At 40.6% G+C, this 18,849-nt stretch overlaps 1 protein-coding gene across 1 annotated transcript; it reads right to left on the reverse strand.

Moving 5' to 3' along the window:
- Positions 1-4,053: 4,053 nt before the first annotated feature.
- On the reverse strand, positions 4,054-18,420 carry lonp2 (lon peptidase 2, peroxisomal). The gene is made up of 17 exons (XM_049722836.1): positions 18,058-18,420; positions 15,960-16,095; positions 13,878-13,988; positions 12,978-13,109; positions 12,685-12,807; positions 12,458-12,621; positions 12,076-12,170; positions 11,589-11,707; positions 11,371-11,510; positions 9,921-10,062; positions 9,460-9,610; positions 9,119-9,245; positions 8,666-8,805; positions 6,275-6,360; positions 5,804-6,011; positions 5,544-5,734; positions 4,054-4,676 (listed from the first exon to the last, which is right to left on the reverse strand). The coding sequence occupies exons 1-17, from the start codon at positions 18,288-18,290 to the stop codon at positions 4,446-4,448; spliced, it is 2,529 nt and encodes an 842-aa protein (XP_049578793.1). The 5' UTR covers positions 18,291-18,420; the 3' UTR covers positions 4,054-4,445.
- Between the last annotated feature and the right edge of the window lie 429 nt (positions 18,421-18,849).

An 18,849-nucleotide genomic window follows, 5' to 3' on the forward strand; every position in this document is an offset into this window, starting at 1 on the left:
TCAACCAGCCAATCAGAAAGTGGGGGTGAGGGAGGGTGTGGCACTTTTCACTTAAACCAGGGGTGTCGACCTCCAGTCCTCGAGGGGCCGCGTTCCGATATGTTTTCCAAGTTATCCTCGTTAAACACACCTGCGTGAAAAGATTTTGTTCATTTTCACGGTCTGCATGAGCTAAATCTTTTCACGCAGGTGCACTTAACGAGGGAATCTTGGAAAACATGTTGATATGCGGTCCCGAGGACTAGAGCTTGACACCTGTGACCTTTGACCATGATATTTCCCTTATAAAGTGGCCTGTTATTAGGTACACTTGAAAATGGCGGTGTACCTAATGGAGTGTCCGTGTGACGTCACAGATCAAACAGCCAATCAGAAAGTGGGGGGGAGGGCGGGTGTGGCACTTTTCACTTAAACGAGGGGTGTCGACCTCCAGTCCTCGAGGGGCCGCGTTCCAATATGTTTTCCAAGTTACCCTCGTTAAACATACCTGCGTGAAAAGATTTCGTTCACTTTCACGGGGTCACCTTATGTATTTACATAATACTTGCATTTGTTTGCATATGCGTACAAAGCAAGATGCCAATTCTAAAAGCACGTTTTAGCATATGTTCACACCTGATATCGAATCATGCTCCTTATGAGCCAGAGCCGGCGTCACTAACCAGTTGGCTAGCTCGCGCTAAAAGCGGTTGGCCGTCTGCACTATTTTGTACTAGTGATGTGCATTCCAGTTCTCTTGAGTGAACTGAATCTTTAGAATCGGTTCACTCAAAAGATTTGTTCTAAAGAATCGTTCACCTAATTGTTCGCTACACTTTCTTATTTATTTATTATTATTATTATTATTATTATTATTATTATTATTATTATTATTATTATTATTTTTACCTCATGTAGTGTACCCATTGAAGTGTCCATGAGGTGTACCTAATCACAGGCCACTTCATTAGGGGAAAAGCTTAAGTGAAAGTGAAAAGTGCCACACCCGCCCTCACCCCCACCTCCTTATTGGCTGTTTGATCTGTGACGTCACTCGGACACTCCATTAGGTACACTGCCTTTTTCAGGTTCGTTCGCAAAGATTCACAAGATAGCGTTGCTGCTATGCCAGCCAACACACGTTCACTCTCGTTCACAGAAAACAATTCGTTCTTTTGAACGAATTGTTCACTCACGAGCCAACACTAATACGCAATGGACTAACCTGGGACGAGTCGTGACATTGTGGGGTAGATTCATTTTCTCTCCAGCCAGTTCAATTTGTGCCGAGCCCCTTAGGTCAAATCATAGGAAAGAAAAGCACGTTGCGTTCACTTGTTTTTGAGTTCACTCGCAAAGATGGTGTGATACTGCATGATACTGATTTGGAAAGGGTGGGGGGGTCGAAGGAATGCAATGTTGTTGTTTGTCTTTTTTTCCTCCTTCCGTGTCCCCTAAAGGGCTTCGTAACACTGGAGGCTCCTGTCATATTGTACATAGTGTCCATCTTAATAATCCTCATCTGGACAAGCGCCTTTAAAAATATCCTTACGATTTTCCCACAACATTGAGTTTCACATAATCCTTAATCATCACCTTGTTTGTTCTTTGTTATTCATGCATGGGAGGACAGCCCTATACATTATTCTCCCTTTCAGTATGCTGACATTATATGTCCAAAGTATTTATTCTTGATCCAAACCAAACAGTATAGAGTCGTTATTCAAGTGTCAGAATCTGAACACATTCCTGCTGCCTCGTGGACTCAAATTGAATACAAAACCTCTATTGTTGATCGTGTTGCAAATACAATAAAATTGACGACAGATGGAAAAAGTGTCCATCATTTGAACAGTAGTACGTACATTGTTTGATCAGTCAAACACTCATTGTGTATCAGTTTTCAAACAGAAAAAACAATCCTGAAGGTCTTTGAATTAAAATCAATCCCTCACACCACACGCGTGCACTCAGGCAGGTTAAAATTGATCCTGTTATTACCACAGACACCCACAGACTGTTTAAAAATAATACTGTCATGGAAACCTGATGCTGGGCAGTGGCACGGCATGACCAAGGCAGCACGACATTATTGAAAAAAGAAAAACCAATAGTAATGTATTTGGATAGTTGACCAACATCATCTCAAATGTACAGCCAGATATCTCCATGAATAAAGGCCTGAAAAGACAAACCACGTGTCACATTCAAGATGGAAATATTTCAGAATTAAAAACAAGAAGACTGTGTGTTGCCAGAAAATGTTGAAATCTTCCAAGGTTCTTGAAATGAGTATGGAGAGTGTTGGAAATGTATGCAATTTATTCTCCAAGGCCCAAGCCTTAATTGAGAACTATGATTCCCATTGTGTTTGTTTTTCTTCAAGGCAGGAATTCACACAAAAATAAAGACTTGTACAAGGTGAATTAAGTAAGTTGTTCTCTATAAGAGCCAAAACCAAGGTCAATTTTGGATCAGAATGTTGGCAAGAGAAAAGCGTGGAAAAGGAGAGAAATTCGTTCAAAGACACCCCATAGCGTGCATTCACACTGTTCAAATGGGTCAAAGGGCAAATGAATCTGGTGTTTGTTCAGAGGCAATGCAGTCGCGCAGCGATTGTCAACCGGTGGTTCGCGGCCCTCTAGTGGTCCATGGCGCTATTGCAGGTGGTCCGCGAAATTGGAAAATAATTTTATTTGTAACATTTATTATTTAGACTGGATTGATTATCCAGCTAATTTTGTGAATCATTTATCCATCCAAATTATGTAAAAGGTAGCTGAGATTCCCAAAATAGACATACAGATGCAAATAAATAGCCTGTATAGGTGCACGGACACCCAGGAAGGCATCCACAGCACACAGCACCGTGAATCTAAAAGATTTTTCATGCTCCATTATATTTTTCGATTGTGTATTTATAGACTTCCAGCTGCCAAACCTGCAGAGCATTTCAAAGTAGGGCTTTATGTCAACATTTGGGTTTCAAAGTAGGGATTTATGATCACAGGGTTAGGGAACCCACGTGACCAATGGCTGGCCTGTTTTTTTTTATGTCTCCCTGCTGCAAGACATGTGATTGAAATGATCAGAATGGTTTCAGGATTCTACAGATGAGCTGATCATCTGAATCAGGTGTGTTGCAGTAGGAAGACTTGGGAAAAGAGGCCGGTTATGGCTCTCGTGGGACCAGGATTGTTCGAGACTTTCTGCTGTGATGGAGGAGCATAAAGTTTGCAAAACTACTCTCCGTGAATTATTTCAGCAAGGGGGGGGGGGAGTCATCCACTGTGCTCAGCACACCACCGCCCAAGACAAGTTTAGCGACTTTATATACTGTATAGATCATTGAGGAGTAGCTATCTCATAAATACAGTCATGCATTTTTGGGAGGGGGCATCCGTAACAGAATGTCAAACCTGTCAAAACATATTTGATGTTATGACCTTGAAGGACGTGTTCAAGAGGAAGAAATATGGTTCTGGTCAGAACTGATTATGTATGGTGGGAGTGGGCAAATTTTTGTGCTTTGATTTGTACAATGGAATGATGGGTCTGGCAATTCATATGCGCTTGAGGCGTATGTAGACCAAATGTATGGAAAATATATTGTAAGAGAAATCGAAATGATGGAATCAAGATTCATACATTACCAGCACGATGGCGCACTGGTTAGTTGCGGGTGTGCCAAAGCCTATTCCAATTGACTTTTCCTATTCCAGAACCCTTCTAGCATTGTATGTTTCTGATTTCATTTGAAGTAATGTACTTGTCATGATAAAGAAACACTCTCCCTCTGTTTCTGATGAAGGAACAAAGAAGCTCAATGAGAAAGGCCAAAATATTTGACTTTCAAGCCTCGAACCAGATGACAGCTTAAAGGTGAAGACGCCATGGGGTCACTGGCTGATGAATAACACAAAGCATGGATGTTCTTCACGAACCTGTCAACTGCCCTTTTTGCCCATACCCCTCACGTAACATTCTTTTAGGACAGATTGCTGGGATTTGTCACAAGGGATTTCTGCTTGTACAAAATTGTATTGTATTGTTGTGTGGAAAGGAAAGAAAAAGTCACAATGTTAGAGATTTATTTTAAGAAGTTTTCAAGTCAAGTTGGAATCAACCAATTAATTCTTCACTCCCCCCGCAACAAGTGAAATTAGCATTGTATAAATACTCCCTTGTCATGTTTTTAAATCATTTATGGCCTTTACTTTTTATTTGTATGTATTTTGTGTGATTACTTTGAATGTGATTTTTTTGTGTTCAAGATTCAGGGACCAAAATTATATAATGAAAAATATAACAATACATCAAATGAGCAATTGCTTTCCTTTTTACATGTAAAAAGCAAGCATATTTTATTTTATGGATAGAAGGAGCCTTGAATTGGTGACTGGTGACACATGGAAACTTGGGAGTTTGTTTGCATGCATGCTGGAGGGTCGTACCAATGAGCCACACTACAGCTTGCTGCTGAGCTGAGGGAGTTGGCGCATATCGTCTGTCACGGGAAAGCCTCCGTTGAAAGCAGCGTTCAGCACCTGATCCAGGTCGGCTGCGGTGACAAAGTCCAGGCCGTCTCGCACATTCGCCGGAAGCTCCTCCAGGTCCTTCTCGTTACGTTTGGGCACAATGACTCGCTTGACGCCCGCCCTGTGAGCCGCCAGCACTTTGTCTTTAATACCGCCCACCTGAGGAAGACCACAAACAAATGTGCGTGATTCAATTATTCCCTCATTTTTAAATCGAAACAAGAAAATTGACCAGTGTAATGTTAAGATACAGAGTAAGGAAGCAAAAAAACAAAAAACAAAAAAAAAATTGAGGCAAAAGAGCAAAACTCTCAATCAATTTTATGATTCTTTTTCCAGTTGTGACAAAGAGTACAAACGGCTTATCTTATGGTGCTGAATGATCACTCAGATGATCAGGACATGAAGATACAGTTGCATGCACTTTATGCCAGGGAATTTCCTCTGGCAATCCCTGGCATAAAGTGCAGTTACGTGGACATTGTCGCATAAAGTGCAAAAAAAAAAAAAAACTTGAGGCAAAAGAGCAAAACTCTCAATCAGTTTTATGATTCTTTGCTCAGTTGTGACGCAGAGTACAACTGTCTATCTTGTGGTGCTGAATGATCAATCAAATGATCAGGACATGAAGATCCAGTTGCGTACACTTTATGCCAGAGGAAATTCCCTGGTGAGGAAATTTATATGCTGCTCTAATTTTTATGGTTCAGCAATTTAAGATTTGTTGCACACAAACTGAACATGTATTCTTTTCAGTTATGGTCATGTTCTAATCCTTGCGCCCTCCTCAAATGTACAAAAATACAAAATCTTCTCTGTTGGGAAACAGGAATCGTTTTATGTGAAATATTTAGTTGTTGTTTGTTTTTTAACCACAAAAAAACATAAGAAAAGTGAGAGACACTGTAAAGCGATCAATGCCATAGTTCAAGTCGGTGGGTGGGGTTACAAAGCTCAAATGCGCAAAAGCGCACAATGGCGAACACAGAGCCATCAGTCGAGTTAAAACTGTCTGTCTTGACGTACCGGAAGAACCAGGCCTCTCAGCGTGATCTCTCCGGTCATGGCGACGTCTGACCGGACCAGTCGTCCACTGAAGAGAGAGGCCAGGCAGGTTACTATGGTAACGCCAGCAGATGGGCCATCCTTGGTCACAGCTCCAGCAGGGAAGTGAAGATGGATGTCTGTCCCTTCTAAAGGGTCCGGAGCCCCCACCACTGTTTCCAAAATGAATCCACACGGTAAATGTCCTGTAGGGATCATTTGGTACGTGTCGATGGACTCACTGTTTGTGAGCCGGTAGCGTTTAGCGTTAGCTCTAAGCCAGCTGATGGAGAGATGCGCCGATTCCTTCATGACGTCGCCTAGCTGACCCGTGAGAGTCAGCTGACCCTCGCCCTCTGTTCGACTGGCCTCCACAAACATGATCTCGCCACCCAGAGGAGTCCAGGCAAGGCCCAGGGCCACTCCAGGTAGAGTAAGCCGCTCCGACACCTGACACATGCACACACATTGGATTTGTCAGATGAAAATCCAACCGAGCAAAATTCATTGTTTCAAAACAAGGTCATGAAGGATGAAGTGACAGAGGGTGCAGAGGAAGCGGTGACGTGATGCACAGCAGATGTGGAAGCTGAAAGACTCACTACTTAGGAGATAGTTGGAGACCAGTTGAGAGACGGCGTTCGATAATTCACGACACATCGAGAGCATTAGCAGTAGTGTAATGATTTGCATGTGCTCTTCATCCCACTTACTTCCATGTCAAAGGGCGGAGCTCCCAGGATGTCTTTAAGAGCCCTGTGGTCTATTATGATTGGCATCGCCGGGGGGGCTGCCTTCTCTGCTTAGTACAAAAAAAATGACATGATGCCGAGTTATTCGCTCTAGGTGTTACAGTTTTTAGTGCGTGTCAAAAGATTAACCGTAGATTTTATTTTTTTGTGACACACATTAACAACAGCCACTTCAAATTTATGACCGATTACTCAATGCTAGGGATGAGCAAGCACCGACACCAAGTATTGGTGCAGATACCAGCCTTGTTTCAAGGTAGCAGAACTTGTGACTTTGTGACCATTTTATGATGAGAAACTGGAAATTAGTAGAACATTGCCATTGACTTCATGCAATTCTAAGCAAAATTGTTATCTTGGTCTATTTAGGTCTTTCTTTAACATTATCCGTCATGATTTCTGGGGGAATTTCTATGATTCAAAAGTAATGATGGTATGTAATGTAATGGTGATGATTAAAGAACTCAGTCTGAACAAAAAGCGGCATTGAAAATTCTTAGCCAGAATTAGCCGCTCTTTGAGGGAGGACACTTTCTGATAGTCAGGGTAAAAAAAAAAAACGTGTGTGTTCCACCAAGATGGAAATTTGCAGCTTTTGCACTTCCAAGTCCAATCAGGATATGCTGCTCCACATCCTGCAGATGTGCCTTTGGACCGAGATGTGGGACATATGAAGGCCAAGTCGACATACACAACTCATTCTTGTGCTCCTCACTAATCCACACCATTCTGTTCCCTTTGTGTTCATGGCTCCTATCCTTTGACTGTTCTGTCAACTCACTGTCAGAACAAAGTGTTCACTTGCTCTTCCAACTTACAACAAACCTCAGCGGGCACATTATAGGCTTTTGCCAGTCAATGCATAGTTTGAGCAGGTCTGGCTCTTGTAAATGTCAAACTGGTGGCCAAAAAATAAATAAAAAAACCATAGCAATAAGCTGTCAGTCTCAGGAATTGGCATCATGACCATCAACAGAAAGTCTATAAAGTGAACTCAACAGGAGTACTGTCACATCCACACCTGGGGGACGACTTAACAGATCAGGCAATTGACATGAATGAAAAGTCCTTAAAAGGAAAGCCAATAAAAAAAGGACAACAGCAAAAAAAAAAAAAAAATCAAAAAACAGATGTTTCAAAGAGGTACAGCACAACATGCATGAAGGCAACCCCAACGCTTCCATCACACTATGTAAACAGTTCACATGATCATGATCCTAACAAGGCAAAAGGATGTGGCTTTTATTATATTCACTTACAGCACACAGAATATTTATAGCATTCTCAAAGAACATGTGAGAATCATTTGCTGAACCATGTGAGGGTCAATTATGCTTTTCCTACAATAAAGCATTGCCCCAATAAAAATGATGAATAGATGAGATGTCCCAAAGGTATTCCGGGGATGTAATTAATAGAGGTGAACCTTTCTTAAAAGTTAGAGCTGTCTAACAATATTCTATATAGTTATGACACATAAAGCTTGAAAGCTGAAAATGAAGACAAGTCCATCTTTCAGCACCACAAAATGCCAATGCAAAGATCCAAAGGAAAACACATGACATCTGATCTCAATTAAAACCGATTTGGAGCATGCGCACAGCTTTGGGAATCACAGACTAGATTACTCTAAAAGTGTTACGTCTGTAATAAATTCAAAGGGAATTAAACTTTCATTTTAATCTATGATCCATTTCCTATCCGCGGTTACTGATGACCTGGAACTGACTTTGGCCGTGAGGCTAGTTTGCTTCCCAGACTGCTTTACAGTCAATCAAACAGGTACTAGGCAAAGACAAACAACCAAACACGCCCAAATAAGTGTGGTAGGAAACTGCATTCATTGGAATAAGACCATGCTGACAAACAAGAAAGAAAGTTTCCTGTAGTTTTCAGCATGTTGCTCTTGGCCACGGTAAGGATACAAAAGTTTATTGGGCAGGAGATTGGGGCAAATAAACAGACGGCTGCGGCAAAGTGGAGCGCAGACAAATTTATCACGAAGCTACGATAAAGGCTGTCGTGAAGTCGTAACTTCAGGTGAGGCCATAAATACGCAACAAATAAAAAACAGTAAGTACGGCAGTAAATTGATTGTGTGAGATTAGAAAGTGCTAAAGTCTTTTGACTTGTCTGGTACAAAGATTGAATTTACAATCGTATTTTTCTTTACTTATTCAGTCTGAGTTGTAGTTTCAAATTTGGAAAAACTACCTAGATTTATTTTCTATGAAAATTCTCAGAAAATTGTCTGATTTCTTACGTTATGTGAGCTAATTCAAAGGGGTGTCATGACATTTCTTAGTGTTCTGTTCTTTTTCCGGAAAAGCGGCATTAGCGTCAACATTTTACCTCCCTGTTGTGTGTGATCCTCTGGAGTCAACTCTTCACTCTTAGAATGTGTTTGGCCTTCAGCGATCTTTACAGCAACGGCCCGGCAGACGGCTCCAATTTTCCTCTCCAGTGAGCGTACACCAGCCTCACGTGTGTACCTGTAAAATGGTAAGTGCATCAACCAATCAAATCAAATTGTGCGCAAATATCATTTTACAGACTTCCACCAGCTGTCATGAGGTTTACACATCCTTTAAAAAAAAGTGCATCTTTTTTTTTTTTAAATTAAAACAGTGACACAGCCTGGTTGGAAATCCTTGCATACTCTTCTATATGCTTGCTAGGTACAAAATCTAAATAGCATTTTAATAATAATGATGATAATAATAATAATAGGAACCAACATTTGTCTTCTAATTGATGCATCTTCAACCATAATGTTAATTTTAGAGGATCTTTTTCTGAATGCACCTGTTAATAATGTCCATGGTGGTGTCTGGAGGTATAACCAGCTGCTTAGTTGATAATCCGTGCTGCTCCAATTGGTTAGGGATAAGGTGCCGGTGACTTATCTCCACTTTCTCCTCCTGCGTGTATCCTGAAACGCTCATTTGATGACATGGTGAGTTTTTTCAAAAGAATGTCAACAATAGGTCTTCCAAACTAAAGAATAAATCCATGTACCTCACAAATGTTCACTTTCAATTCTTTGCAGTAACGTGGCATGTCGTATGCATGAATGTACTGTAGCTGTATCCAAGTGTGATTGGACACACAGTTTGATGTATGTTCATCAAGCATGACTCACTCACCGGGTACCTGCAGCACCTCCATTCTGTCCAGCAGGGCGGGGGGGATGGTTGCAGTGGTGTTGGCCGTGGCGATGAAGAGCACTTGAGAGAGATCGAAAGCCACGTTGAGATAGTGGTCTGTGAAGCTGTGGTTCTGCTCCGGGTCAAGCACCTAATGGTGCGACGTGAAGTCAGCTTATGGTTGCGAAAAATTCACTGTTGGATAAGCACGTTCAAAGCAAAGAGGAATTATCCCGTATGAGCTCAAATCTTTTGTCTGGAGAGACTTTTTTATGTTGATGGGACAAAAATTCTCGTAACATCTCCCTGCCTTCACTTTCCCTTAACGTGGAAGCGCTGTTCTGAAAGTTCGGCAATTGTTCCGCACACGTGCTGGCCGCCATGTCGGCGGGGGAGGGAAAATTGATATCTGAAGTATGATTCATGCGCACGCACACAGAAAGTTCACAAGGCAAGCTAACCTCTAGCAGTGCAGCTGCAGGGTCTCCTTGCATACTCTTCCCCAGTTTATCCACTTCATCCAGGAGGAAAACTGGATTATTGACACCCACCATCTTCAAACCGTTGATGATGCGGCCCGGCATGCTGCCTATATACGTACGCCTGGGCTCAGAGTAAATATTAGATATCATTAATGTCATTATTACCAACATAAAGAAACATCAAAATACAGGTTTAAGTAAGCAAGCGAAGTCTCCTGTACATGTCCCAATATGGAATACACAGTATGTACGCATTGCATATGCCTTTACGTCAACAGCAACCTCGTGGATTATATTCTCCGATATGGAATACACCCTCCCTCCCCACTGTTGACGAATGGTTGCCTTTCTGCAAGAAGTATTCATTACCATGAAATGGTCCCTGGCGGGAAAAAAGATTGGTGTCGACGACCTTATATTATGAGAAAATAAATATTACATCAGACACCTCACGATGTACCAGTGTGAATATTCAGACAAAACAGCAAGCACATGAGTAATCCATAACGTAGCCCCAGGTTGCTTGATCATGACAAATGCAGCCATAAATAATGCTTCAAGGTCTCGTGGTGCTGACATACCATATTGTCGCAGGATTCCATATTTTTTCTTGAAGGAGTAAGTAGGCCCATATTGTTCCCATGGGGGAACATTTTATAAACAAAACCAGAACAAGCAGCAATGCGAGACACTACATGACAAAACTGAAGTTTGGGTGAAGAAGCTTTTCTTTTTTTTTTTTTTTAAACAACTTCAGATGGTCTGCACCACCTTTGAAACCACTACAAGACATGTGGAAAGTATTACTCACAGTCTAGCTTAGGACTAATTTCAATATGTTGGTAGATTGTACCTGTGAATGGAAGTAGGCTTATACATAAAGTCCACTTTACACATGATTAAAACCATATGAGTTGAACTATGTATTCACACAAAACTCAAGCATACACTTTGTGTCCATATCGTGTGCGTATGTTTTCTCTGTCTTTCCAATAGCAGAAGTTTAACATCCTACTTGGCATATATTTGGCATGAGACTATGAGTTGACGAATAATATTGCCGGTATTATTTTTGGTTGATATTCATCTTATAAATATCATTAAGTTCAGGCCTTAATATTTTATATCATCACTATGTTCATTATCATATCATGAAGAATGGAAATATACGTAAATAAAGAAAAGTGGAGATGGAGTGGCATTTAATAACTCTAGACATCTTCCTACTCCCTTTTGAGCATAAGAAATGTTTATGAGACGTGCTTTTCCTATTCTTGCTTGCTTGTTCTTATTGAATATTGTGACATCCCAAAGGACGAATGGATACATCTGAAAATGTTGCCGGTGTCTCATTCCATATTTGCCAGAAAACTGCCTGTATTGACCCACGCGAACAATCACGAGACACAACAACTGAGGTCCAGTCTACCTGTGTCCTCGGATGTCCGACTGGTCGCAAACACCCCCAAGAGCGATGCGATGAAACTCTCTGCCTAGAGTCTTTGCGATGGAACGCCCCACGCTGGTCTTACCGACTCCCGGTGGTCCCACAAAGCACAGGATCGGGCCCTGATGACAAATCCAAAGTTTTCTTATATTTTATTGTCTAAACAAACAGTTATGTATCGAGTAATCTATTAGAGGAACCTTCAGTGAAGCTTTCAGCTGTCTGACAGCCAGGTACTCCAATACTCGTCTCTTTAGCTTGTCCATTGCGTAGTGGTCATTGTCCAACAATGTCCGGGCAGCTCGGATATCCAAGCAATCTGTGGGATTTGCGGGGTTTCCATGAAATGTTGACACAAACAGTTTGTGATAAAGTAGAGAAATAAATACTTGAAGATTTGTGAAATCTTTAAAATGTAAACATTTTTTTCTGATTTATGAGGACTCTAAAGCAGGTAAAATCCTCCTGCAAAATATTTGGGTGCTTGCAGAACTTCCCAAACAAGATAATTGGAGAAGCCAGGTGCTTTTCTGCCCTTCTTCTTCTCAACTGAGCAGAGAGGGGAGGGTTGAGCAGTTGCACACAGACGGGATATTCCTAGCACTGCTTGCTTTAAAGCTGTTCTCACTCTAGATTTTTTTTTTTTTATGACAAAAACGGAATGTCTAGAATTAAAATATTGTTTACCTTTGGTGCTTTTGCTCCATGGAAGCTCTACCATCAAGTCCAAGTAGTTTCGAGTGAGGGCATATTCAGGCATGGATTGCGGCATCTTCTTCAATCTACAGAAAGATGAAAATTTGAAAAATAATTTTTTAACAAGGATTCACTCAACAGTGACCAAATGATGGTTTTGGAGTAATTCTATTTGTTAAGTTCTCAGTGATGCACATTGTCTGCTCAGTGACTTAATGTTTCTGAACAGTGTATCACAGAGAATTAAATTAGTATATTTATCGTAAAACAGTACTTCAACGGTTCAAAATTTGTACTAAATCTTTTGAATCGCAGTTTGATCACATAATGAGCGGATTATTTGAAGCTCTCTATCGTGACATACAGTATTCACCTTTTGACCTCTTTTAAGCAAACTCTGAGAGCTGCATCCGGCATGTTGGCCGCATGAACTTTCCTCTCCAGGGAGGCAGTATCATCACTCTCCTCTTCCTCATCTTCCTCATTCAGATTGAAATGTCGCCCCGGAAACATGCCACTTTTACGCACGGATAGCACCTAGCGAGACAAAACACAAGCGATTCATAACAACGCTTTGGACTGCAGACTGATGATTTTTACCGTCTTTTCTGGGTCAGGCATCATTTTCCGTGTCTTCTGCAGCAATTTAAGTCCTTCTATCTGTCTGGTGAGCATGGGCAATGTTTTCTTAAAACGCTCCTCCAAGCTAACGGCATCCAGTACCTTTATGACAAAGTTCAGTCGCAAATATTGGCATTATTTCAGCACTGATACCATAGAACAATTTGATACTTCAGTTTTTTTTTATCTCCTTCAAAGGTGAGATGGGCTGGAAAAGGCTCTGCCCTAATGAGGACAAGCGCTGTAGAAAAATGTTGAATTTGCACCCCCACCTGTAATTTCTCCTTGTTTGAGGTGCGGATCATGGAGGCAACAACATCAGGCAGAGTTTCCTTGGGAAGGTTGTCCAAAAGACGTCTGAATTTGGCCACTACTGGAACAGACATGTCCAGCATACCTAACAACTACAAAAGGTGAATTCATAATTTGCATTGAGGACTAGATTCTGGCTCATACATCTTTTGACATCTAGGTTGACGCACTCGTGAAGCAGTGTTGTATCGAAAGTCAGAAAGGTTTTGAGGTCCACTGCACCAGCATAGGGTTTGAAGGGGAGTCATCCGGGTCTGTGTAATGTTCTACTTTTACTCAAGTGAATATCCTGACACCTCCCCGTGTGGAATTTCTAGTTTATTTCAGGGGATAGAATATTAAGGAATATTGTTTTTTTTCTGCCTTATTCATTGATGTGGAGGATTGAGATTGGTGTGTTGCAATGCAAATACTTTTAATACTTAAACTCCCAGGAAAGTTTTGTGAAACATCTTTGGAACATACTCCAACCACTGGATAGGCTGATATGACAAATGTATCGCTGATTAGACATTGAATTATCTTGGCACAATGTATCAAAACATTTTCTATTAACTAACTGCTCAACTAACTCCTTTTCATAACACAAGGCGGTTATAGTTGAGTGATATCTCTATTTATACAAAAGTGCAACCCTGAAATCAAGAACGTATGGGAGGTCGGATAAGACCAATGATGATTTGGCCCAGAGGTGCCAATTTGTGATTGTTTTATGAAACATGATCCCTTTAACATTATCTAATGTGTTTTTTTAGGCAAGGAGTCAAAAGCAACAATCACCAGAGAGTGAAAGAGAGGACACAGACATGGGATAGGGGTTGGTTGAGCAGTTAAAGCAACAGCCAATAAGGACAAAACACCTGCAGAGCTGTCTGGTAGAATATTTGTGACAATTCCTGCAGCTCTCCATCTCCTGCCAAGACACCCTCTGCCGGAGTGGTGTACTGTTCCAGTTTATCCAACTGCTCCACCTGCAAAGTCGAGATAAAATGAGCGTGTTGAAATGAAAAAGCCTGTTCAAGATCAAAAGCCCTCCAGTGTTGTTGTATTAAAGCAATTTGGCAAGGAAGAGGGTGGCAAAATATTTCCATAGAGAAGAAAAAGAAAGAATCATTGTCAGAGAAAACACTTGATTTTTGTTGATGCTGCTGTGGGTGGCCCAAGCAGTTATTGGAGCCGGGGGGGCAATCTATTTTTCACAAAGGGTGAAAAAGGCTTTGGAATTTATTTTCTCTCTTGATAATAAAAACTTGTTTAAAATATGTTTTTGTTTACTTGTGTTGTCTTTGACTAAATTTAAATCAGGTTGCTATTTAGTATAAGGATGTAGTATGCTATTTTGTATGGTTGTGCTTTAGCAACACAAGTCTCCTCTCCCATGCCCCAAAAAGTTAAATACCGTATTTTTCGGACTATAAGTCGCTCCGGAGTATAAGTCGCACCAGCCATAAAATGCACAATAAAGTGAAAAAAAAAAACCATATATAAGTCGCACCGGAGTATAAGTCGCACTTTTGGGCCAAACTTATTTGTCAAAATCCAACACCAAGAACAGACATGAACCAGCAACAACAGGCAAAACGATACGGTATGCTAACGTGACATATACACAAACAAGGAGCTGAGAACGGGCCTGACGTAACATTCAGAGTTATTCAAATAACTGTTACATAAATAACACGTTTATCAAACCATCGGTGTCGCTCCAATTCATGAAGCTAAGCAAAGTTACAAGCTACAACACAGCTATAAGCTACGCTACAAAGCTACGCTGCAAGCTACGCTACAAGCTATGCCGAAAGCTGCAAGCTACAAGCCACAAAGTTACAGAACAGAAAACAACATCATGCCTGGAGATAGACACAAAGGTCGATCTTGGAAACGAGGAACCTCCTCACGACCAGCATTGACAATTCTATCTGTGAACATCGAAGGGTTCTCCTCTGCAAAACGAACAATCTTAGCCGCCCTGCACAGCACGGGACTTAGCAGAGTTTATTGAGAAGGGACAGAAATGTGTTCAGCTGTGGTTGAACCACATCTAGCCAAGCCTTGTAACTAATTGCCTTGTAGCCACGATAAGAAGAACTCCAATTCATTAAATCCATCGATCGTCCTTTATGTAAACAATGCCGCATATGCGCCGCGCCGCTGACGTCGGACTCGTCGTGAGTTGCATTTCTAATTATTCCACAGACCCATATAACGATATATAAAGTATATATCAAATAAGTATCATATAACAACAATATTATTAAACCATCTGTGTCATTCCTAATCATTAATTCATCCAGCAATCAAATTCCTTGTCCTTTATGTCAACGCTGCGCGTGCGCCGCACAGATCTACTATATAACTATACTGTAGCGTTAACAAAGTACCAGGAAAGACGTGGGTTTGGTAAACAGCTCTTTATTTAACAAAACAAGAGTTCAACAAGCCAGCAACTACTGAACTGTAATGATAAAATAACCAAAATAAAATATATCAAATAACTATAACAAATACGTTTTTCAAACCTTGTGTCACTTCAAATCATTAAATCCTTCAAACGTGGGGCCCTTCGTCATCTTCGTCATCCCGTGATCGAATCCTTTGTCATTTATGTAAACAACCGCGCGCGCCGCGCCGCTGACGTCACTTGCAGTTCAAATTACAGTAATCCCTTGCTACATCGCGGTTCGTTTATCGCGGTTCCACTACATCGCGGATTTTTGAATTTTGAAAATTTGTGAAAAAATTCATATATAAGTCGCTCCTGAGTATAAGTCGCCCCCCCACCCAAACTATGAAAAAAAAACGCGATTTATAGTCCGAACATTACGGTACACACCGTTTTTAAAATCAACAGCTAACTCTGTGGTGTGCTGGACACTATTCTTGAAATTTTGAAAGGATGCAGTACATCGAAACGCCAAATAAATGAATTCATATGTTTTCACCTCAGCCAGAATAAATGGTCGTTCCGTCAGCAGTCTTGACACACTAAACCGGCACAATCCAGTGATGAGAAGGCTATAGTGTGGGTTTGGCCAGTTACTGCCCACTACCTGAACTGCAATCCCAGCTGTGCCAATCCTGCCCACAAAAAGAGAAGTGATATGTTAGAGATCAGCAATAACAATAAATACAAAAAAATAATTAAAAACAACAACAACAACAACAAAAAAACCCTTTGGGCATTGTGACAGTTTCATTGACCCTGCTCTGACTCCATAGACTTTTTGTTGAGGACAAGGGCAAAAGTGAGGCTGTTGAACCCTTTGGATCCGTAAAACCGCTAATCGAGCCAAGTTTGAGCATTTTAGTTCTTTTTTGATCAAGTAAGTAAAGGTGTAATTATTGGATGCCCCTAAAAGGTTATCCTGACCAATTGGGTTTCTCTCAGATCATCTTGAATATCATTATCGACGTTGGATCCCAAAACAGTCTCCACTCTAAACTAATGTAGTCTTTGATCACTGTTAGAAGTTACTGCAACCAGCAGCGCATTTCTTATGAATAGAAAGGGTTCAAAGAATCCCTCCTAATTTGTTAATCTCGTTTATTCTCTCAGCTCTGTGCAGAGTTCAATTGAACCGGTGTCCACGAACAGCTTGTTAATTGTTGGCAGAGAGGCACTGACCACTGCAAGGCCTTATAAAATTCATATACATTTTTAAACTACTGTACCAAATAATTTGACATTTAAATGAACCATCACATTTGAACTTTGTTTTGTTTACTGGATTGATATATAAAAAAATCTATGCATAAATGTGTCCAACATTTTTGAGAAAATGTCATGAGAAATATGCCTAAAATGTGCATATAACTAACTAGACCTCACTTCAGCCATCATCACAGGATGAATTCCTCTGCGAGTGATTCATGTTTTTCCCTTTGACTTTTTTTGAAAGCACAATGCAAAGAAGCTGTCACTGGTTCTCCACTGCCTGCTTTAGTTCCCAGGCCTGTTGGATTGATAGAACCGGCTGCTATGAACAGATTTTTGTCAACACAACACAAGATTTCGATGACTGGTGTTGCGCATTTTACTCTGCATGTGGTACATGACAACAAGGAAGATTGTGTAGCTTTCTGTGATGTTATCTTTGGCCGAAAGAGGTGGCGACTGGTTAGCTCATAGGTTTGACTCTTGTGATCAAAATATTGTGTATTAATTGTGCAGTTTTAACATTTGGCTTTACATTAGTGGTAAATTTCAATTTAGAGAATAACTAAAGATTTTTTTTTTTTTAAGACGACCAAATTGAAAGTGGACCGTCATCACGAGAAATGCCACTGTACTGAGCCTACATTAAAAAAAAAAAAAAAATCCAGAATTCACACCCGACCAGCAATATATATATAAATAGTTTAAGGCAATGTGTGGTGAATGTTTTTCTTTTGAAGTGCAGTATAATTGAATCAGTTGTGTAATTGCAAGCAAGCAGAAAAAAAGTCAGTGTGGTGGTGAAAACAGCCTGCTTCTCATTAATGTAAGTTGGAAACCATGAGCTAGTTATAAAGGAATATGTCAAGAGGTTATTTTGTTCCCACCCTACACCTAATGAGGACAACTATACTGTAGAAATTGCATCAATGATTGTTCAGGCAACCAGAAAAGGAGTTAAAAAACAGAGTGGCCTAGTGGCAGGTTAAAGTCCATCTTTGTGTGCTTGACTGTGTTGAACTCTAAAACAAATGAAATAAAGTTGTATTTATGACAATGAGGCATAAAGAAGTGTACTGTATTTATCCATGTTTACATGCACTATATAAAAGAACAAATTACATATTTCTATTTACTAAATTTGACAATGATTCCCAACCCCGCTGCAAATACAGCGCAACTCACCAATCGCATTATAATGTTGCGTAACATGCCAGCAGACAGTGATCAAATGTTGTGGCTGTAGTTGCATGAAAATGACAACTTAGTGAAAAGCTGTCAGTGCATCACATCTTATTTAGCTGACGGATGGCTATTGATTTTTCTATGCTACAAGCAAACCTAATGAAACCATAACTCCGGGCTTATGTGCTTATCAACATTACTTGTGCAAAGTGGGGAGGTCGTCGACATCCTTCGCGGGGTCTCTGGTGTTGGGAATCACTCCAATAATGGTGCTTTTGAGCGAAGTCCCCTTGAGCAAACGGTGTTTGATCAAGTGCATGTTCCGAGAAGTATCTACGTTGAAGCGAACAGTCGAGCCAGGAAGGAGAACACTTTCGTTGGTCAAAAGCAACGGGAGGCGGCTCGGCAACTTAATTCCGCCCAAGGATGACATTTTTAGTTGGTATAAGAACGCTTGGAGCCGAACCTAAACAATGGAAAATTGCGTTAGTGGCTTATGTTAGCGAGTACCACCACCTCGGGATAATTTATAAACACTCCAGCCTTTAACTGTCAAACTTATCAGTCAAGAGAAATCTAATGACTTCCTTTTGTATTTTCAAAGTAAAAGCTGCATTGGGGAGCAGTTTCTTGACAACAGGAAAATTATGTAAATATAAGACTATAATTGTTTGCTTTGTTTGAATAGACGTTTAAAATACATTATATCTATGGCTTTCCATTACTTGATGATTTACTTGATTAATTAAATGAAATGCTTTGATTTTCGCTTGCTACTGTAATCAGATCTCGACTTCCTGTGTGCGTCTGCGTCTACAACGGCGTGTTGTAAGGCTCACATAACGAAACCACTTTAGGGCTTGTCGATTTGTAATCCAAACATCATTCAAAGTTCTTCTTTCTAGTTAAAGTATAGTTAGTTATAAATACACATTCAATTGCATGAATTCCAGTTGTTGTATTATCTGACCTGTATTATTATTTATATTAAA

This window comes from Syngnathus scovelli, chromosome 6 (genome assembly GCF_024217435.2).
Source record: "Syngnathus scovelli strain Florida chromosome 6, RoL_Ssco_1.2, whole genome shotgun sequence".
Taxonomy (NCBI): Eukaryota; Metazoa; Chordata; class Actinopteri; order Syngnathiformes; family Syngnathidae; genus Syngnathus; species Syngnathus scovelli.

Excerpts from the sequence above, each read along its gene's own strand:
- lonp2 (XM_049722836.1), bottom strand. The coding sequence starts at position 18,290 with ATGTCATCCTTGGGCGGAATTAAGTTGCCGAGCCGCCTCCCGTTGCTT. Across the intron at positions 16,096-18,057 it reads GACCTCCCCACTTTGCACAA|GATTGGCACAGCTGGGATTG; the intron begins GTAATGTTGATA and ends TTTTGTGGGCAG. Across the intron at positions 9,246-9,459 it reads GGAGGTGCTGCAGGTACCCG|GATACACGCAGGAGGAGAAA; the intron begins GTGAGTGAGTCA and ends TGAGCGTTTCAG.